This window comes from Globicephala melas, chromosome 11, assembly GCF_963455315.2.
Source record: "Globicephala melas chromosome 11, mGloMel1.2, whole genome shotgun sequence".
NCBI lineage: Eukaryota > Metazoa > Chordata > Mammalia > Artiodactyla > Delphinidae > Globicephala > Globicephala melas.
In genome coordinates, this window is record NC_083324.2 from 40,381,744 (window position 1) to 40,405,223 (window position 23,480).

General features: G+C 42.4%; 1 protein-coding gene and 1 non-coding gene across 3 annotated transcripts in view; one reads left to right on the plus strand and one right to left on the minus strand.

Moving 5' to 3' along the window:
- Positions 1-23,480, minus strand: part of PTPN23 (protein tyrosine phosphatase non-receptor type 23) — a 41,643-nt gene that overhangs the window by 15,533 nt on the left and 2,630 nt on the right. For both annotated transcript variants that reach the window (XM_030845298.3, XM_060307820.1), the window contains one exon: positions 18,136-18,210. In XM_030845298.3, coding sequence (XP_030701158.1) covers positions 18,136-18,210 — 75 coding nt within the window. The remainder of the gene's footprint in view (positions 1-18,135; positions 18,211-23,480) is intronic.
- On the plus strand, positions 6,974-7,078 carry LOC115846580 (U6 spliceosomal RNA). Its single transcript, XR_004037006.1, has one exon. It is a non-coding gene; the product is annotated as a U6 spliceosomal RNA (small nuclear RNA).

A 23,480-nucleotide genomic window follows, 5' to 3' on the forward strand; every position in this document is an offset into this window, starting at 1 on the left:
AAAGGACAGCCTCTTCAATAAGTGGTGCTGGGAAAACTGGACAGGTACATGTAAAAGTATGAGATTAGATCACTCCCTAACACCATACACAAAAATAAGCTCAAAATGGATTAAAGACCTAAATATAAGGCCAGAAACTATCAAACTCTTAGAGGAAAACATAGGCAGAACACTCTATGACATAAATCACAGCAAGATCCTTTTTGACCCACCTCCTAGAGTAATGGAAATAAAAACAAAAATAAACAAATGGGACCTAATGAAACTTCAAAGCTTTTGCACAGCAAAGGAAACCATAAACAAGACCAAAAGACAACCCTCAGAATGGGAGAAAATATTTGCAAATGAAGTAACCGACAAAGGATTAATCTCCAAAATTTACAAGCAGCTCATGCAGCTCAATAACAAAAAAACAAACAACCCAATCCAAAAATGGGCAGAAGACCTAAATAGACATTTCTCCAAAGAAGGTATACAGACTGCCAACAAACACATGAAAGAATGCTCAACATCATTAATCATTAGAGAAATGCAAATCAAAACTACAATGAGATATCATCTCACACCAGTCAGAATGGCCATCATCAAAAAATCTAGAAACAATAAATGCTGGAGAGGGTGTGGAGAAAAGGGAACACTCTTGCACTGCTGGTGGGAATGTGAATTGGTTCAGCCACTATGGAGAACAGTATGGAGGTTCCTTAAAAAGCTACAAATAGAACTACCATATGACCCAGCAATCCCACTACTGGGCATATACCCTGAGAAAACCGAAATTCAAAAAGAGTCATGTACCAAAATGTTCATTGCAGCTCCATTTACAATAGCCCGGAGATGGAAACAACCTAAGTGCCCATCATCGGATGAATGGATAAAGAAGATGTGGCACATATATACAATGGAATATTACTCAGCCATAAAAAGAAACGAAATTGAGCTATTTGTAATGAGGTGGATAGAACTAGAGTCTGTCATACAGAGTGAAGTAAGTCAGAAAGAAAAAGACAAATACCGTATGCTAACACATATATATGGAATTTAAGAAAAAAAAAATGTCATGAAGAACCTAGGGGTAAGGCAGGAATAAAGACGCAGACCTCCTAGAGAACGGACTTGAGGTTATGGGGAGGGGGAAGGGTGAGCTGTGACAGGGCGAGAGAGAGTCATGGACATATACACACTAACAAACGTAGTAAGGTAGATAGCTAGTTGGAAGCAGCCACATGGCACAGGGATATTGGCTTGGTGCTTTGTGACAGCCTGGAGGGGTGGGATAGGGAGGGTGGGAGGGAGGGAGACCCAAGAGGGAAGAGATATGGGAACATATGTATATGTATAACTGATTCACTTTGTTATAAAGCAGAAACTAACACACCATTGTAAAGCAATTATACCCCAATAAAGATGTTTAAAAAAAAAAAAAGGTATCCAAATTAGAAAGGAAAAAGCAAAATTATCTCTTTTCACAGACATGAACTCATATGTAAAAATACCCTTGAGATTGCACCAAAAAAATCTGTTAGAATTAATCAATGAATTCAGTGAAGTTTCAGGATACAGAATCAATACACAAAAATCACAATTAAAGAAAAATTTTTTTTGAATTTCAAGTCCAATAGCATCAAAAAGAATAAATTACTTGAAGTAAAATTAAGCAAGAAGGCCAAAGACTTGCATAGAGAAAACTACAAAACTTTGCTGAAAGAAATTAAAGACATAAATAAATGGAAAGATATCTGATACTCATGTATCAAAAGACTTAATATTAAGGTGGCAAGCCTCCCTAAAGTGGTAGTTTTTGGATTTTACTTTTTTACAGATTCAGTGCAATCCACATCAAAATCCCAATGGCATTTTTTGCAGAAATAGAAAAATCCATCCTAAAAATTCATATGGAATCTCAAGGGACCACCCCCCCCCACCAAATAGCCAAAACAATCTTGAAAAAGAAGAACAAAACTGGAGATCCCACAATTCCTCATTTCAAAACCTATTACAAAGCTATAATAATCAAAACAGTTTGGTACTGGCAATAAAGACATATGGACCAATGGAGTAAAAGAGAGTGCCCAGAAATAAACCCTCAAATATGTCGTGTTATGGACTGAATAATGCCCCCCCTCACCAATTCATACTAAAGTCCTAACTCCCAGTATCTCCGAATGTGACTGTATTTTAGGAGATAGAGCCTTAAAGAGGTAATTACAGTGAAATGAGGTCCTAGAGGTGGGCCCTAATCCAATATGACTGTTGGCCTTCTACAGATATACATAGAGGGACAACCATGTGAAGATACAGGGAGAAGATGGTCATCCACAAGTCAAAGAAAGAATCCTTAGAAGAAGTCAGCTTTGCCAACACCTTGATCTCAGACTACTAGCCTCTACAACTGTGAGAAAATAAATTTCTGTTGTTTAAGTCAGCAGTCTGGGGTACTTGGTTATGGCAGCCAGAGCAAACTAATACACATAGTGAAATGATTTTTTTTTTTGAAATGATTTTTGACAGGGGTGCCAAGACCATTCAATGGGGGACAGTCTTTTCAATTTATGGTGCTGGGAAAACTAAATATCTACATGCGGAAGAGTGAAGCTGGAAACTTTCTTTACACCATTTACAAAAATAAACTCAAAATGGAGCAAAGACCTAAATATAAGAGCTGAAACTATAAAACTCTTAGAAGAAATAAAAGGGAAAATCTTCATGGCATTGAATTTGGCAATGATTTCTTGGATGTGACTTGAAGAGCACAAGCAACAACAAAAAAATTGTAAACTGGACTACATCAAAATTTAAAACTTCTGAGCATCAAAAGGATACAACCAACAAAGTAAAAAGGCAACCCATGGAATGGAAGAAAATATTTGCAAATCATATATCTGATAAGTGGTTAATATCCAGAATATATGAAGAACTCCTACAACTTAACAACAGAAACTCGATTCAAAAATGGATAAAAAGGGACTTCCCTGGTAGCGCAGTGGTTAAGAATCTGCCTGCCAATGCAGGGGACACGGGTTCGATCCCTGGTCTGGGAAGATCCCACATGCCGCGGAGCAACCAAGCCCATGCACCACAACTACAGAGCCTGTGCTCTAGAGCCCGAGAGCCACAACTACTGAGCCCACGTGCCACAACTACTGAAGCCCACGCGCCTGGAGCCCATGTTCTGCAACAAGAGAAGCCACTGCAATGAGAAGCTCGCGCACCACAACCAGAGAAAGTCCACGCACAGCAACGAAAACCCAACACAGCCAAAACAAAAATGGATAAAGGGGATCAGAATCAAGATGGTGGAGTAGTAGAACATGGAATGTATCTCTTCCCACAAATACATCAAGAATACGTTTACAGATGGAACAATTCTCACACAACACCTACTGAACACTAGCAGAAGACCTCAAACACCTGAAAGGACAAGAAAGATGGCCACGTAACTGGGTACGGCAAAAGGAAAAAAAAATAAAGAGGAAGCAGATGGGTCCTGCACCCCTAGGAGGGAGCTGAAGGAGAGAGGTTCCCACACCCTGGGAAGTCCCCTCACCAGAGGAAAGATCAGCAGGGACAGAAAAGAAGCTTCCAAGGCTCAGAGACAGCAACAACCAGTTAGTGGCAGGCAGGACAGCCAGAGATTACACAAATGGGCCGTGCCACTGCCCTGTGCATCCCAGTCTTAGAAGCACCTTTGCTGGTATGGGCAGGGGCTGGGTGCTGGAACGTGGGGTTTAGAGGACAGACCCGGGGAGAGGACTGCTGTTGGCTGCATGGAGACAGCCTAAAGGGGCTGGAGTGTGGGGCACAGTGACCAGGAGTGTTCATGGAAGAAGCCCAGGCTGCCACAGAAGCGAAGTGCCATTGTCAAGTGGCGCAGGAAGGGAGAGATGGGGCCACCATTGCAGCCTCTTTCCCCACCCACCAGCTCCTACCTCCATAGGCTCTGGCTGCTGCCCCAGCTCCCTTCTGCCTGGGCAGGCCAATGCACTCCAGCTGCCACCTCAGTTCCCTCCCACCTGGGCAGGCTCACAAGTTCCAGCCACTGCTTCAGCAGCCCTGGGCGCAGACACCAGTGGGTTGCCCACACACAGAGGTGGGGCTGAAATCACAGCTGAGCCCCAGGGGCCGTGTGACTTAGGAAGCAGAGATGAAATCTCTCCCTGTGGCTGAACGAACCGCAGATTTACACCTCCGCTGCCAGCTTTGTATATTCAGTGCCTGCAGAACATCTGAACAGAAAACTGGTGCTCCCATGGCTGGGACAGGTCTGGCCTTAGCAGCTGTGGGCATTGTGGGCATGTATACCAGGCGGCTGGGCTGAGCCAGGGTCTGAGCTGCCTCCATAGCACCCACAGAAGGTCCAGGTGCACGAGTACTGCAGTCTTGGGACCTGACTTCTGTGGACCTGCGCTGGTGGCATTGTGAAAACAAAGCCTGAGAGGTACCAGGGAGGACTGCCAGCATACCTACGGTTGAGGTGGGGCTGAGGGCAGTGCCAATAACAGTGTACTCTGAGAGTCTGCACAATAGGTGAAAGGTGACACAATGGAGCACACTCACAGGTGAACAGCTCAGGAGGAGGAGGAGTACTCAATGGCTCCTCTCCCAGTGGGAGCACCCCAATCCAACCTACCTTGCACCACATACCAGAAATGCAACTCAGAAACCGATCTGGGGGCTGCTACTCCAACAACTGGGGAGCACACCCTGCCCCGGACAAGGCAGTGAAAACCATAGAGCAAAGAGGAGGCCCTGCTCAATATCCAGTGCTGGCTCTGGTCAGCACATCAGTCACACCTCCTATCAAGGGGATGATAGCCAGCATACAGTGAGGAAAGAGGTGGCAGGCATCCATACTAAAAACAGCCCTCACATCCAAAAATATTAAGCCCACACAGGCTACACAGGGATGTTTCCACATAAAAATAGCCCTCCAAGACCACAGTAGATAATTGTTTCTCCTCAACTCGTTCAGCAAGAGAAATATAAGTAAAATGAAGAAGCAGAGGAACCACTCCCAATTAAAAGATCAAGAGAATACCCCTGAAGAACAAACAATGAAGCAGACCTCTTCAGTCTAATAGACACCAAGTTCAAAAAGGAGATAATGAGGGACTTCTCTGGTGGTGCAGTGCTTAAGAATCTGCCTGCCAATGCAGGGGACACAGGGAAAATTCCACATGCTGCAGAGCAGCTAAGCCTGTGCACCACAACTACTGAGCCTGCACTCTAGAGCCCGTGAGCCACAACTACTGAGCCCATGCACCACAACTACTGAAGCTCATGCAGCTAGAGCCCATGCTACGCAACAAGAGAAGCCACTGCAATGAGAAGCCCGCACACCACAACAAAGAGTAGCCCCCACTCGCCACAACTAGAGAAAGCCCGCACAGCAACGAAGACCCAATGCAGCCAGAAATAAACAAAAATAAAAAAGGAGGGCTTCCCTGGTGGTGCAGTGGTTGAGAGTCTGCTTGCCGATGCAGGGGACATGGGTTCGTGCCCTGGTCCAGGAAGATCCCACATGCCGTGGAGCGGCTGGACCTGTGAGCCATGGCCATTAAGCCTGCGCATCCGGAGCCTGTGCTCCGCAACGGGAGAGGCCACAACAGTGAGAGGCCCGCGTACCGCAAAAAAATAAAAAAGGAGATAATGAAAATACTGAAGGAATTGAGAAAAGCTATCGACAGAAATGCAGACTACTGTAAAAAGGAACTAGAAATTATAAGGAGGAGCCAAGAAAAATTAGTGAATTCATTTGAAGAGATGAAAGCTGGACCAAAGGCTATGAACAGAGGAATGAATAATGCAGAACAAATAAGTGATCTAGAAGACAGAATAATGGAAATCACCCAATTAGAACAGCAGACAGAAACCCAAATGACAAAAAATGAAAGCAATATGAGACCTATGGGATAACATAAAGTGGGCCAATCTATGCATAATAGGGATCCCAGAAGGAGAAGAAAGAGAAAAAGGTAATGAAACTGTGTTTGAAAAAATTATGGCTGAAAACTTCCCAAACCTAAAGAAGGAAACATATCCAGATACAGGAAGCACAGAGGGCTCTGAACAAGATAAACCTAAACAGACCTACACCAAGACATATTAAAAAAAGTTAAAAATAAAGAGAAGGTTCTAAAGGCAACAAGAGAAAAACAAAGAATTAATTACAAGGGAACAACCATAAGGTTATCAGCTGATTTCTCTACAGAAATGCTGCAGGCCAGAAGGGAGTGGCAAGATATATTCAAAGTCCCAAAATGGAAAAATCTGCAACCTAGGATACTCTACCCAGCAAGATTATCATTTAGAACAGAAAGAGAGATAAAGAATTTCTCAGATAGCAAAAAGTAAAAGAATACAGCAATACTAAACCTATCCTAAAGGAAATATTGAAAGGTCTTCTCTAAGTAGAAAAGTAGAGGGAATTCCCTGGCAGTCCAATGGTTAGGACTCTGTGCTGCCACTGCAGGGGGCCTGTGTTTGATCCAGGGTCAGGAAAGTAAGATCCCACAGGCCGCATGGCACAGCCAAAAAATAAATAAATACGAAAAGCAGTAAGAATCTACAGGAAAGAGAAAATCATAATTGGCAAGTAAATCATTTAAACAAGAAAGTACACACACAGATTTTTAAAATAGTAAAAAAATTTTTGTGAAAGCAATGATAACCACAATGAATGGCAAAAGGATAAACATGAAGATGCAAAAGAGGACATCAAAATCATTAAATGTGGGAGAGGAGAGTAAGAAAATGTAGATTTTTTTTTCCTATAAGGTGTTTGAGCCTATCTGACTACCAGTCTAAAGCAAGTAGATATAGGAAGGAGTTAACATACTTGAAAAACAGGGCAACCACATACAACAGATTCACAAAAAAACAAAAAGAAGAGAAGATAAGCATAATACAAAAGAAAATCATCAAACCACAAAAGAAAAAAGAAAGGGACAAAGAAGAAATATAAAATCAACGGGAGTGCTCACTTCAGCAGCCATATACTAAAATTGGAACAATACAGAGAAGATTAGCATGGCCCCTGCACAAGGATGACACGCAAATTCATGAAGCGTTCTATATATTTTTTTGATACAGCCACTATGGAGAACAGTATGGAGGTTCCTTAAAAAATGAAAACTAGAACTACCATATGACCCAGCAATCCCACTACTGGGCATATATCCTGAGAAAACCATAATTCAAAGAGTCATGTACCACAATGTTCACTGCAGCTTTATTTACAATAGCCAGGACATGGAAGCAACCTAAGTGTCCATCAACAGATGAACGGATAAAGAAGATGTGGCACATATATACAATGGAATATTACTCAGCCGTAAAAAGAAACGAAATTGAGTTATTTGTAGTGAGGTGGATGGACCCAGAGTCTGTCATACAGAGTGAAGTAAATCAGAAAGAGAAAAACAAATACCACATGCTAACATATATATGTGGAATTTAAAAAAAAAGTTATGAAGAACCTAGGGGCAGGACAGGAATAAAGACGCAGACGTAGAGAATGGACTTGAGGGCACGGGGAGGAGGAAGGGTAAGCTGGGACAAAGTGAGAGAGTGGCATGGACTTATATATACCACCAAATGTAAAATAGATAGCTAGTGGGAAGCAGCCGCATAGCACAGGGAGATCAGCTCGGTGCTCTGTGACCACCTAGAGGGGTGGGATAAGGAGGGTGGGAGGGAGAGCAAAGGGGGAGGAGATATGAGGATATATGTGTATGTATAGCTGATTCACTTTGTTATAAAGCAGAAACTAACACACCATTGTAAAGCAATTACACTCCAATAAAGATGTAAAAAAATATATAATAGAAATTAAAAAAAATCAATGGGAAAACAAGGTTTAAAATGGCAATAAATACATACTTATCAATAATTACCTTAAATGTCAATGGACTAAAGGCTCCAATCAAAAGAAACAGAGTGGCAGACTGGATTAAAAAAATAAGAGCCTACAATATGCTGCCTACAAGAGACCCACTTTGGGGCAAAGGACACACATAGATTAAAAGTGAGGGGATGGAAAAAGACATTTCATGCAAACGGAAATGACAAGAAAGCAGGGGTCACAATACACATATCAGACAAAATAGACTTTAAAACAAAGGCTATAAAGAAAGATAAAGAAGGACACTGTACAATGATAAAAAGATCAACACAAGGAGAGGATATTACACTTGTCAACATATATGCACCCAACACAGGAACACCCAAATAAATAAAACAAATACTAACAGACATAAAGGGAGAAACTAACAAGAATACATTAACAGTAGGAGACTTTAATACCCCACTCACATCAATGGACAGATCTTTGAGACAGAAAATCAATAAGGCAACAAAGATCCTAAATAATACAATAGAAAAGTTAAACTTAATTGATATCTTCAGGACATTACATCCAAAAAAACCCAGAATACACATTCTTTTCAAGTGCACATGGAACATTCTGTAGGACTGACCACATACTAGGGCACAAAACAAGCCTCAACAAATTTAATAGTATAGAAATTATTTCAAGCCTCTTTTCTGACCACAACAGCATGAAACTAGAAATCAACCACAGAGAAAGAAACAAGAAAAAACCAATTACATGGAGACTAAACAACATACTACTAAAAAAACCAAAGGGTCAACAAGAAAAATCAAAGAAATTAAAAAATACCTTGAGGCAGGGCTTCCCTGGTGGCTCAGTGGTTGAGAGTCTGCCTGCCAATGCAGGGGACACAGGTTCGTGCCCCAGTCCGGGAAGATCCCACATGCCGCAGAGCGGCTGGGCCCGTGAGCCATGGCCGCTGACCCTGCGCGTCCGGAGCCTGTGCTCCGCAATGCGAGAGGCCACAACAGTGAGAGGCCTGCGTACCACAAACAAAAAAAAAACAAAAACCTTGAGGCAAATGACAATGAAAACACAACCATAAATATCTCTGGGATGCAGTTCTTAGATGCAGTTCTTAGAGGGAAGTTCATAGCAATACAGGCCTTCCTTAAGAAACAGGAAAAATCTCAAATAAACAACCTAGCCCACCATCTAAAAGAATTAGAAAAAGAAGTACAAACAAAACTGAAAGTCAGCAGAAGGAAGGAGATAATAAAGATCAGAGAGGAAATAAATAAAACAGAGATAAAAGAACAAGACAAAAAAATCAATAAAACCAAGAGCTGGTTTTTTGAAAGGGTAAACAAGATTGACAAACCTCTAGCCAGGCTCACCAAGAAGAAAAGAGAGAAGACACAAACAAAATAAGAAATGAAAGAGGAGAAATCACAACAGATACTGCAGAAATACAAAAAGCCGTAAGAGAATACTATGAATAATTATAGGCCAACGAATTTGACAACCTCAAAGAAATGGACAACTTTCTAGAAACATACAGCCCATCAAAACTGAATGAATGGGCTTCCCTGGTGGCGCAGTGGTTGACAATTTGCCTGCCAATGCAGGGGACATGGGTTCGAGCCCTGGTCTGGGAAGATCCCACATGCCGCGGAGCAACTAGACCCGTGAGCCACATCTACTGATCCTGTGCGTCTGGAGCCTGTGCTCCACAACACGAGAGGCCGCAACAGTGAGAGGCCCATGCACTGCAATGAAGAGTGGCCCCCGCTCGCTGCAACTAGAGAAAGCCCATGCACAGAAACGAAGACCCAACACACACCCTGATACCAAAACCAAAGACACTACCAAAAAAGAAAATTACAGGTCAATATCTTTGATGAATATAGACACAAAAATTCTCAAAGCAAATCCAAGAATACATAAAACAGGTCATACACCACAATCAAGTTGGATTCATCTCAGGGTCACAAAGATGGTTCAACATACACAAGTCAATCAATGTGATACACCACATTAACAAAAGAAAGGACAGAAACCAGGACTTTCCTGGTGGCCCAGTGGTTAAGACTCCATGCTTCCACTGCAGGGGGCATGGGTACAATCCCTGGTCAGGGAACTAAGATCCCATGTGCCACATGGCATGGCCAAAAAAAACGAAACAGGGGGGTGAGGGGCAGAAATGACAGAAGCTACATGATCATCTCAAAAGATACAGAAAAAGAATTTTATAAAATTCAACATCCATTCATGATAAAAACCCTTACAAAAGTGGGTATAGAGGGAATATAACTTGACATAATAAAAGCTATTTATGAACTTCCCTGGTGGTGCAGTGATTAAGAATCCGCCTGCCAAAGCAGGGAACATGGGTTTGAACCCTGGTCCTGGAAGATCCCACATGCCACAGAGCACAGAGCCCGTGCGCCACAACTACTGAGCCTTGCTCTACAGCCTGCAAGCCACAACTACTGAGACCATGTGCCACAACTACTGAAGCCTGAGGGCCCAGAGCCCGTGCTCCACAACAAGAGAAGCCACCACAATGAGAAGCCTGCTTGCCCCAACTAGAGAAAGCCAGCGTGCAGCAATGAAGACCCAACGCAGCCAAAAATTTAAAAAAATAAGTTTTTAAAAAAAAAACACCTCATGGTAACTGCAAACTGAAAATCTATAATAGATACACACACACAAAAAAAGAAGGAATCCAAATAAAACACTACAGTCAGTCATCAAATCACAAGAGAACAAAAGGGTAGAAAAAAGACTTACAAAAACAAATCAAAGGGGCTTCCCTGGTGGCACAGTGGTTAAGAATCCACCTGCCAATGCAGGGGACACGGGTTCGAGCCCTGGCCTGGGAAGATCCCACATGCCGTGGAGTAACTAAGCCCGTGCGCCACAACTACTGGCCTGAGCTCTAGAGCCTGCAAGCCACAACTACTGAGCCCATGTGCCACAACTACTGAAGCCTGCGCGCTTAGAGCCCGTGCTCCGCAACGAGAGAATCCACAACAATGAGAAGCCCATGCACAGCAGTGAAGAGTAGCCCCCACTCACCACAACTAGATAAAACCCACGCACAAAAACGAAAACCCAACACAGCCAAAAATTAATTAAAAAACAACAACAACAAATCCAAAACAATTAACAAAATGGCAATAAGAACATAATATCGATAATTACCTTAAACATAAACAGATTAAATGCTCCAACCAAAAGACACAGACTGCTTGAATGGATACAAAAACAAGACCCATTTATATGCTGTCTACAAGAGACCCACTTCAGATCTAGGGACACATACAGACTGAAAATGATGATACAGAAAAAGGTATTCCATGCAAATGGAAATCAAAAGAAAGCTGGAGTAGCAATACAGTAAGTCCCCTACAAACCTTCAAGTTGCAAACTTTCAAAGATGTGAACGTGCATTCTCATGTCTAATCATGTAAGTCAGTTCATGTGTCTGGCGTACATTGTCACATGCGTGCATCCTCTACCGGTGGCTGTGTTTTTGTGTACTTTACTGTACAGTACTGTATAGAGTACAGTAGTATAGTATCTTTATTTCCAGCCCAGGATGTCCGGAAGCAAGCATAAATGCAGCGGTGGTGTAGCTGGTACAGTACTACCCAAACATCACTGGAACATTTTTTTCAAGACGGTAGATGGAATTGAAGGAATCAGAACCTGCACCGTCAACTTCAGGCGTGAGTGAAACTGCAGCTTGCCCTCCATCTCCTATTGCTGATAATCCATCAGCCCTACCATCTCCCACCTCCTCTCCCTCCTCCAGTCAGTAACTCTTCTTGCCTGTTCACTCGATACCAGCCCCTATATGCAGTTGTTGTACTGTATTACTGTACTTTTCAAGGTACTATATTGTAAGATTAAAAATGTTTTCTTTATTTTTTGTGGGTTTTTTTAATGTATTATTTGTGTGAAAAGTATTATAAACCTAACACAGTACAGTACTATACAGCTGACTGTGTTAGCTGGGTACCTAGGCTAACTCTGTTAGACTTACAAACAAAACGGGACTTACGAACACACTCTTGGAACAGAACTCGTTCGTATGTAGGGAACTTACTATACTCATACCAGATAAAACAAACTTTAAAATAAAGAGTGTTATAAGAGACAAAGAAGGACACTACATAATGATCAAGGGATCAATCCAAAAAGAAGATATAACAATTGTAAATATATATGCACCCAACACAGGAGCACATCAATATATAAGGCAAATACTAACAGCCATAAAAGGAGAAAGCAACAGTAACACAGTAATGGTGGGGGACTTTAACACCTCACTTTCATCAAGGAACAGATCATCCAGACAGAAAGTCAATAAGGAAACACAGTCCTTAAGACACATCAGACCAGATGAACTTAATTGATATTTATAGTGCAGTCCATCCAAAAGCAGCAGAATACAGATTCTTTTCAAGTGCACATGGAACATTCTCCAAGACTGATCACATGCTGGGCCACAAAGCAAGCCTTAGTAAAGTTAAGAAAATTAAATCATATCAAGCATCTTCTCTGGCCACAAGACTGAGATTAGAAATCAACTACAAGGGGAAAATGATAAAAAACACGAACACATGGAGGCAAATAATATGGTACTAAACCATCAATGGATCACTGAATAAATCAAAGAGGAAATCAAAAAATACCTAGAGAAACATGAAAATGAAAGCACAATGATCCAAAACCTATGGGACACAGCAAAAGCAATTCTAAAAGGGAAGTTTACAGCAATACAATCTTACCTCAGGAAACAAGAAAAATCTCAAACAACCTATCCTTACACCTAAAGCAACTAGAGAAAGAAGAACAAACAAAACGAGAAGTTAGTAGAAGGAACGAAATCATAAAGACCACAGCAGAAATAAATGAAATAGAGATGGAGAGAACAATAGAAAAGATCAAAGAAACTAAAAGCTGGTTCTTTGAAAAGATAAACAAAATTGATAAACCTTTAGCCAGTTTCATTAAGGAAAACAGGGACAGGGCTCAAATCAGTAAAATTAGAAATGAAAACTAAGTTACAACTGACAGCACAGAAATATTGGGTTGGCCAAAAAATTTGTTCGGTTTTAAGTAAAAATAAAAGACACACTTTTCATTTTCACGAAGAACTGTATTCAACAATGTATTCGGTAACCAAACGAACTTTTTGGCCAACCCAATACAAAGAATCACAAGCGACTACTACATGCAGCTATATGCCAATAAAATGGAAACATAGAAGAAATGGACAAATTCTTAGAAAGGTACAATCTTCCAAGACTGAACCAGGAAGAATGAGAAAATATGAACAGACCAATCACAAGTACTGAAATTGAAACTGTGATTTAAAAACTCCCAACAAACAAAAGTCCAGGACCAGATGGCTTCACAGGCAAATTCTATCAAACATCTAGAGAAAAGAGTTAATACCTGTCCTTCTAAAACTATTCCAAAAAATTGCAGAGGAAGGAACACTCCCAAACTCATTCTATAAGGCCACCATCCAGAAAGTGTCCAGAAAGTAGACATACAGGGAACACACCTCAACATAATAAAGGCCATATATGACAAATCTATACCTAACATCAAACTCAATGGTGAAAAGCTGAAAACATTTCCTCTAAGATCAGGAACAAGACATGGATGCCCACTCTTGCCATTTTTATTCAACATAGTTATGGAAGTCCTAGCCATGGTTATCAGAGAAGAAGAAGAAATAAAAGGAATCCAAATTGGAAAAGAAGAAGTAAAACTGTCAACTGTTTGTAGATAACATGATACTATACACAGAAAATCCTAAAGATGTCACCAGAAAACTACTAGAGGTCATCAATGAATTCGTAAAATTGCAGGATACAAAACTAATACACAGAAATCTGTTGCATTTCTATATACTAACAACAAAAGATCAGAAAGATTAATCAAGGAAACGATCCCATTTACCATCACAACAAAAAGAACAAAATACCTAGGAATAAACCTACCTAAGGAGGCAAAAGACCTGTACTCAGAAAACGATAAGATATTGATGAAAGAAATTGAATATGACACAAACAGATGGAGAGATATACCATGTTCTTGGATTGGAAAAATCAATACTGTGAAAATGACTATACTGCCCAAAACAATCTACAGATTTAATGCAATCCCTATCAAATTACCAATGGCATTTTTCACAGAATTAGGGAAAAAAAATTGTTTTTAAGTTTTTTTTTTGATGTGGACCATTTTTAAAGTCTTTATTGAATTTGTTACAATATTGCTTCTGTTTTATGTCTTTGGTTTTTTTGGCCATGAGGCATGTGGGATCCTAGCTCCCCAACTGGGGATCAAACCCACACCCCCTGCATTGGAAGGCGACGTCTTAACCACTGGACCACGAGGGAAGTCCCTAGAACAAAAAATTTTACAATTTGTATGGAAACACAAAAGACCCCAAATACCCAAAGCAATCTTGAGAAAGAAAAACAGAGCTGGAGGAATCAGGCTCCCTGACTTCAGACTATACTACAAAGCTACAGTAATCAAAACAGTATGGTACTGACACAAAAACAGAAATACAGATCAATGGAACAGGATAGAAAGCCCAGTGATAAACCCACACACCTATGGTCACCTAATCTATGACAAGGGAGGCAAAAATATACAATGGAGAAAAGACAGTCTCTTCAATAAATGTGTGGGAACTGCTGGGAAAACTGGACAGCTACATGCAAAAGAATAAAATTAGAACGCTCCCTAACACCATACACAAAAATAAACTCAAAATGTATTAAAGGGGCTTCCCTGGTGGTGCAGTGGTTAAGAATCCGCCTGCCAATGCAGGGGACATGGGTTCAAGCCCTGGTCTGGGAAGATCCCACATGCCATGGAGCAACTAAGCCCGTGCACCACAACTACTGAGGCTGCGCTCTAGAGCTCGCGAGCCACAACTACTGAAGCCCACGTGCCTACAGCCTGTGCTCCGCCACAAGGGAAGCCACCACAATGAGAAGCCCGCGCACCACAACAAAGAGTAGCCCCTGCTCGCCGCAACTAGAGAAAGCCCGCGCGCAGCAACAAAGACCTGATGCAGCCAAAAATTAATTAATTAATTTTTAAAAATGTATTAAAGACCCGAATGTAAGGCCGGACACTATAAAATTCTTAGAGGAAAACATAGGCAGAACACTTTTTGACATAAATCACAGCAAGATCTTTTTCTATCCATCTCCTGGAGTAATGGAAATAAAAACAAATATAAACAAATGCAACCTGATTAAACTTAAAAACTTTTGCACAGCAAAGGAAACCATAAATAAAACAAAAAGACAACCCTCAGAATGGGAGAAAATATTTGCAAATGAAGCAACTGACAAGGAATTAATCTCCAAAATATACAAACAGCTCATGCAGCTCAATATCAAAAAAACAAATAACCTAATCAAAAATGGGCAGAATATCTAAATAGACATTTCTCCAAAGACGACATAGAGATGGCCAAAAAGCACATGAAAAGATGCTCAACATCACTATCAAAGAAATGCAAATCAGAACTACAATGAGGTTATCACCTCACACTGGTGAGAATGGCCATCATCAAAAAATCTACAAACAATAAATGCTGGAGAGGGTATGGAGAAAAGGGAACCCTTCTACACTGTTGGTGGGAATGTAAATTGGTACAGCCACTATTGAGAACAGTACGGAGGTTCCTTAAAAAACTAAAAATAGAGCTACCATATGATCCAGCAATCCCACTCCTGGGCATATATCCAGAGAGAACAATTGTTTGAAAGGATACATGCACCCCAATGCTCACTGCAGCACTATTTAAAATAGCCAAGACATGGAAGCAACCAAAATGTCCATCAACAAATGAATGGCTAAAGAAGATGTGGGGTGTGTGTGTGTGTGTGTGTGTGTGTATAAATAAACACACACACACACATATATAATGGAATATTACTCAGCCATATAAAATTATGCTATTTGCAGCAACATGGATGGACCTAGAGATGATCATACCAACTGAAATCAGACAGAGGAAGACAAATATCATGTTATCACTTATAGGTAGATATGAAAAACTGATACAAATGAACTAATTTACAAAACAGAAACAGACTCACAGACTTAGAAAACAAACTTAGGATTACCGAAGAGGAAAGGTGGGGGAGGAGGAATATATTAGGAGGTTGGGATTAACCTGTATACACTAATATATATAAAATAGATAATCAGCAAGGACCTACTGTATAGCACAGGGAGCTCTACTCAACACTCTGTAATAACCTACATGGGAAAAGAATCCGAAAAAGAATAGATATATGTATATGTATTACTGGATCAGGTTGCTGTACACCTAAAACAAACACAACGTGGTAAATCAACTATACTCCAACATAAAATAAAAATTTAAAAAAAAAAGAAAAGAAAAAAAGAAATGCCTACTCTATTCCCCTCAGGCCTCGGTGACCTTGGCTGGTGTCACATCCCTAAAGCCTGAGCAGGCTTGGGTCCCGAGGCTGGACTGTTATGGGGCTGAGGGAGCTGAGGAGGATGTGCCAGCAAATAAGCCCCCCCTCCGCCCCCGCAGACATATAGTGCCTGGTCCCTCTGCACGAAACCACAATCTCCAGATCCAGGTGGGCCCTCCTACAGTTAAACCAAGTCTAGTGTACCCAAAGAATGTTGGACCCTCTGGGCTGAAACAGCTTTGAAAAGTCAGCTGGCCTCCAAGTCTCCTGGTGGGGGGATTCCCACCTCCAGCCTCCTTCCTTAGAGCTACCCCACCTACGTACACCACCCCACCTACATACAACACCACAGCGGTTTGGCAGGGGTTGGGATTTGTCTTGGGGGTGAAAGGTAAGGGGGAAGAAGTAATGGAACAGAAGCCTGAAAGGTTCGAAAGGATACATGCACCCCAATATTCACTGCAGTGCTGTTTACAATAGCCAAGACATAGAAGAAACCTAAATGTCCACCGACAGATGAATGGATAAAGAAGATGTGGGACAGGACTTTCCCTGATGGCACAGTGGTTAAAAATCCGCCTGCCAATGCAGGGGACACAAGTTCAATCCCTCGTCCAGGAAGATCCCACATGCTGTGGAGCAACTAGGCCCATGCGTCACAACTTCTGAGACTGCGCTCTAGAGCCCACGAGCCACAACTACTGAGCCCACGCACTGCAACTACTGAAGTCTGTGCACTCTAGGGCCTGTGTACCGCAACTACTGAGCCTGTGTGCCACAACTACTGAAGCCCGCATGCCTACAGCCCACACTCCACAACAAGAGAAGCCACCACAATGAGAGGCCCGTGCGCCGCAACAAAGAGTAGTTCCTGTACGCTGCAACTAGAGAAAGCCCACGCACAGCAACAAAGACCCAATACAGCCAAAAATAAATAATTTTTTTTAAAAATTTGCTACATATATACAATGGAATATTACTCAGCCATTAAAAAGAATGAAATAATGTCATGTGCAGCAACATGATGAACCAGGAGATTACCACACTAAGTGAAGTAAGTCAGACAAGAGACAAATATCATATGATATCACTTCTATGTGGAATCTTAAAAAAAAGATACAAATGAACTTATCTACAAAACAGAAAAAAACTCACAGACTTATAAAACAAACTTATGGTTACCAAAAGGGAAAGGTGGTGGGGGAAGGATAAACTGGGAGTTTGGGACTGACATATACACACTACTATATTTAAAACAGATAATCAACAAGGACCTACTGTATAGCACAGGGAACTCTACTCAATATTGTGTAATAACCTAAATGGGAAGAGAATTTGAAAAAGAACAGATATCTGTATAACTGAATTACTTTACTGTATACCTGAAACTAACACAATATTGTAAATCAACTATACTCCAATATAAAATAAAACTTAAAGAAAAATTATTAGATAAACCAAGAAAAAAAATACCACTGTTGTATGCTCACTGATACAGAAACATATCCACAGTATGTTAAGTGAAAAAGGCAGGCTACATAGGCAGTATAGGTGGTACGTGGTCCTACTGTGGTTTTATATAGTATATATAAATAACATTAAAATATATATATATACAAAAAAATTGTGAAAAGGGTTTTTTCTTTTGCTTTTTGATTTTAGTATTTTCAAATTTTTCTATCATTAATTTTGCTGCTTTTACAGAGGAAAAAATACTGAATTAAAATAAGAAGACAGTTCTAGGTGGTTTCTTTACTTCCCTATCAAACCAATTCTGTCCACACCTGCATAAAAACACTATCCTCCTACCTGTCTGAGCAACTCCAGCTTCTTCAGTTCCTCATTGTAGGCTTCTGGATTCTCTCCATAATTCTTCTGGACAAACTAGGGAGAGAGAGAGAAGATTGTAAACCAGGGATAGAGCATACTGCCCTGCTCCTGCTCCTGCCCTCCGAGTCCTCGGCAATCACCAGTCAGGGCTCAGGATGGAGTCCAGACCCACAACCACGAGCTCATCTCCTGGGCCGCAAGAAACTCGACCTCAATAATGGGACAGCACCAAGATGCTGACTGCGGGAGCCTCCTCCATTGAATAAAATGGAAAAGAAGACTGGACAACCTGAATGGAACACCCTGGCTGGCCCTCATCATGCTGCAGCCCTCTCTCTATGAAGCCCAGGACTCTGCCAGCTCAGGAAGCTGGGGAACTCAGCTGTCTGAAATGGGATCCTACTGAGCATCCCAAAATGGGCCAGAAATTCAAGTCTCCCTCAAGTACTGGTCCCTGGTGTGTCCTGGGGTCACAGTCATAATCCTGACCCAACAGCAAATGTAGTAGGAAGAAGAACCAAAGAAGAGTGGGAGCGCAAAGCCTTCTTCACCAGCCCGCCTTCCTGCGGAAAGGGCACCACAGAAGTAAGTGATCTCATTGGTGAGGAAAGGCCTGTGGATGTGTGATGGGAATGACCCAGACAGGGGGAGGGGAGAGGAGGGGGCCCATATCAGAGAAGGGACTGGCATGCCTGCCCACAACAGCACTCACCACCTCTTGGACAGTGAGCACACTCACCAGCCTGGAGGCACGGCCTGGACCAAAGGGCCCCTTGTTCACCTAAGATCAACAGACTAAGGCAGCTGGAACTACTCCTGTTGCAGGAGGTCCTGTGGGACAGAGGCCGAAGGGATTGGAGGGATATCTGAGAGTCCTAGAAACAAGGCTTCACCTGACATCGCTGAGAACATCTGTCCCTGTAGTCACACAATGGTAAAGGGGAGAGAGATGCTGCCTCCACTGCCAGCAAACTGTCCCTAGAGGAAACCTTCTACCTGTCTCATTCCTCCTCCAAGATCAGCAGCAAACACTTACTGAGCTCCTACCCACAGGCCAAACACTGTGCCAAGTGCCTAATAAGTCACTCAATCCTAACAACAACCCAAAGAAGCAGACATCATCATCGTCACCATTTTACAGATGAGGAAATGAGGAAACTGAGGCACAGAAGTTAAGGCATTTGCCGAGGTCACACAGCACCAATAACTGATGGGGCAGTGACTGAAATCCAGGCATTTGGGCTCCAGAGCCCATATTCTTAACCACACATTAGACCAATCCATTTCTATTTTTTAAACATGGTTCTCATAAAACAAAAAATGGGAAGCAAAAATGAATCGCCAGCCACACAATGAGTCAGTGGAGCAGACAGGTTATTGTTTAAATTCTGATAAAATCCTCCATGGCTTGATCACTCCCCCTACTGAACAGAGGAAAGAGGCGGCTGAAGGTTCTAGAGTAAAGGACAGAGACCATCTCTCAGTCATTCTCTCTATAGCTCACACCTCTGCACAGCTCAGAACAAGGTCTGGTCAGGATTTGAAGGTCACAGCAGAGTCTGAGAAGGAAGGCCCAGCAGCAGGTAGAGCCTGGGCCTTGGCACCCCAGATCAAGAGTAAGATACTAGAAGGCACTGACAGGACCCCAGCACAGCTACACAACTAACAGCTGGTGGGGGTTAGGAGGATCAGGGAACCTCCAGAGCCCAGCCAGGCTTTGGAGTAGCTGGGAATCCTTTTCTGAGGGAACAATGAGACCTATGAACAGTTTTATGCTGAAAGCATGTTCAGGGTTCAGAGCCACAGCAGGGGGCAAAACGGTGAGGAAGGAGTTATAAGTGAAAACAATAAAACAGAATGAAAAGACCACTTCCAGAGAGAAATACCAAGACTGAGTAAGTCCTGGCTATGCCCCTGGGTTGCTTTGAGATTTGTCTGGGCTTGGTTTTTCACCTGTAAAATGGAGTTAATATTATCGGCTATGAGGCTTCCCTGGTGGCTCAGTGGTTAAGAATCCACCTGCCAATGCAAGGGACACGGGTTCGATCTCTGGTCCGGGAAGATGCCACATGCCATGGAGCAACTAAGCCCGTGCGCCACAACTACTGAGCCTGTGCTCTAGAGCCACAACTACTGAGCCCACGCACCAAAACTACTGAGGGCCACACACCTAGCGCCCATGCTCCGCAACAAGAGAAGCCACCGCAATGAGAAGCCCGCGCACCGCAACGAAGAGTAGCCCCCACTCGCCGCAACTAGAGAAAGACCGTGCATAGCAACGAAGGCCCAATGCAGTCAAAAATAAATAAATAAAATAAATAAATTTTTTAAAAAATTATTTTAAAAAATTACCTGCTATGTCTAACTCACAGAGCTGTCATAGGTCTTGAGATATTCACTAAACAGAGGAAGAGGATGCTAAGTTGAAAATATTGTTTACAATATGCCAAGACCTGTACTAGGGACTCACATGCATTAACTCTTGATTCCCACAAGCTTATAAGGTATATTAGTCCATGTTACAGGTGAGAAAAATGAGGCCCAGGTTAATGATGTAATCATTTGTAGCAGCTGAAAGTCACCAACTATTAAGTCGAAAAGGTGGGACCTAAGGCAAGGTCTGTCTGATTCCAACGTCTATACTATTTCCATGATGGTACTCTGCTCTTTTACCGAGCAACAAATAGCCCAGAATTCTGCAGGTAAATTGAGACCACTGGAAACATCCATCCTGGGTCCTGCCATTCTTTTGCAGAGATGAGCAATCGCAGTGCTAGCACTCTGGGCCAAACTTCCTGATTCTTGACCCAGGGATATTCCTTTTGTGTCACCTTCTCTGGTACTATCATGGTCTCATTCTTCTGTGTATGCTCTTTTTTTTTTCCTGGATAATGGGGATGTTTAGCTTCTGCTCTTAATTTGATATAACACCTTGGAATTTCATGGTGCTAATTAAAGCAATAACCCAAGAAGAAAAGGCAATAAAAGGCATCACAGCTGTTGGCACTGTATTCATTCACCATGCACATTATATTTTTTTCTTCACTTGCAGGATTGACTCAAATATGGGGAATGCCTTGGGCTATTCCACATAAAATTAAGTCCCACTTACAGTGTTGTTAATGAATACAATATATGTTCTGCTACTGAGTTTCAAGTGAGATTAATTTTATTCAGAGAAGGAAGTATTATTGCCAAGGGGAATCTTCAGCCCCTTGGTATCAGCAAGCCTAAGACCAAATTACAGGCCAAGAGCATCAGGGATGAGAACAGGCATTCATCCTCACCTAGTCTAACCCCTACATAAGACTCAAGGCTTCTCTCCCGCATCTCTTCTGAACAGCCCCTCCAACTGCCTGGATAACACTAGTGAGGTCGACTCAAGTTACCTCCCCTGGAGGGTGCTAGAACTAGACTAGGTCATTCAACCTAAGCACTCTCTACACACAAGTATTTATTACTTCCCAAGTAAAGAATCTGGTGTGAAAGGGATATACGGCTTTTATGTATGAGATTAAAGTCAGAGAAGAATGAACTGAACAATCCAGGTCACCTGCACCTGAAGCCATTCTGCAGTAAACTCGAGTGGGCAGATAGGCTCAAGCAGACCGGCTCAGTGACTCCAAATCTGTGATAAGAGATAAGACAGGTCACCACCAAAGGCAACTGGCAACATCCTGTGCTCCTCACTGCTGAGGAGCCAGGCACTTTTAGGCCTCTGGTCATCTCATTTCCCCATCTATGTGTGGGACAAGTTTTTCAAGAGTGAGCTGTCCCATGAGAAATCTGGAAGGGGATAAAAACTCCACAAACCTGAAAACCAGACTCTACCTACATGAGAATAAGATGAACAGTAAGAAGAGGCAACAAGAGTGTACACTCTGTGGCACAGGTCAACTGAGTGAGGGGAGCGGTAAGATCTGTCTGAATTTGAAGGAGGGTGGTACAACTGCCGGCAGCTAAAGGGACCCCAAGAAAGTACGGTTCAACCTGGGTGATGAACAGGAGGAAAGGAATTCCAGTAAGGACCGGAACAAGGACAATGACCAGCAAAAGAGGCTGAAAGTTCCTATGTGAGAGGCCTGGTAAGACTGAAGTGTGAAAGGCAGGCTGAAGCGAAGTGGTGGCAGGCCTTGAACAGCGGACAGTTTCTCTGGAGTAACCTGGTGCGAAAGTGGAGACTTAGAGCAATCTAGCCAGAGAGGGAAGAGGGGAGAGGCCAAGAAGCCACTTGGTTGGTAGGGTGGCTACCTATGGTACATCTGTCCTTGAGGATGGTTTACTATGTGGATCACTAGAAGGTAAGCTCCATGAGGGCAGACATTTTTGTCATCACATACAGCCCTGAGAATGTCACTCAATAACTATTTGTTCAATGAATGAATCAGGGATGGATGTAGCACCTGAGTCCAAGTGAGCTTGACCTGAGCTCAAGTGCAGTTGGTTAAGGGCAGGTGTTTGGGACCACAGGAGGAAAGAACTTCTAACATGAACATGTGTGGCCAAATCACTCACTGATGAAGAGCACAGAGTCATCCTTCATCAGTTTCCAGTGAGCACTCTGGGCTCCAAAACACAGGTAAGGTACAGGGCTAGCAGCATTTCCCCACTAAAAAATTATGTGAGTCCAGGTATCCCAACCTAAAACTTGGCACTGCTGTTCAAACCCAGCTTGCTGTTCTCCTGGCTCTTATTTCACATTATTCCATAATTGAAGGCATATCCATCAGGAATGAAAACCAGTACTAACCATTATGAAAGGTTTTTTTCAAAGGCCCAGCTGTCACAAATAAAGAAACCCTTTACCTTCTTGAAAAACTCCTATTTATTCTTCAAAACCCACCTCCTTGGCAAGCCTCCCCTGATGGCCCCTCCTTAGGCTGGTACTTCTGTACACACTGCACATATCTCTACTCTTCCACTGATGTCACAATCTAATTTTTAAATCTCCTCTACCAAACTATGTATTCCATGAAAAAAAGGACTCTTATTCATCTGTATTTCAGGACTCCGCATGGTGCTCAACAGATTGACCTCAACAGAACCATTTTCATTCTACTATCCTAAATTAAATTCTACTCCTAAGCTCTAAGTCATTGGTGAAGGTTCCTGCAGGTCGGAGCAAGGGTAGGAAAGGACAAGGGTACCAGTGGCAGAAGGTTAAGCGTGGGTTCTAGGGTTGGGGACAGGAGTCCTGGTCAGGGAGAGTTCCCAGCTGCAGTGGCTACTGTAGTCTCCTCTGCAGGAAGACAGTTCCAGAGTACCGGAAGGAGTTGGCCACCCACAAGATTGCTATTCCTTTTCAGTGGGTTCATGTAAAACAT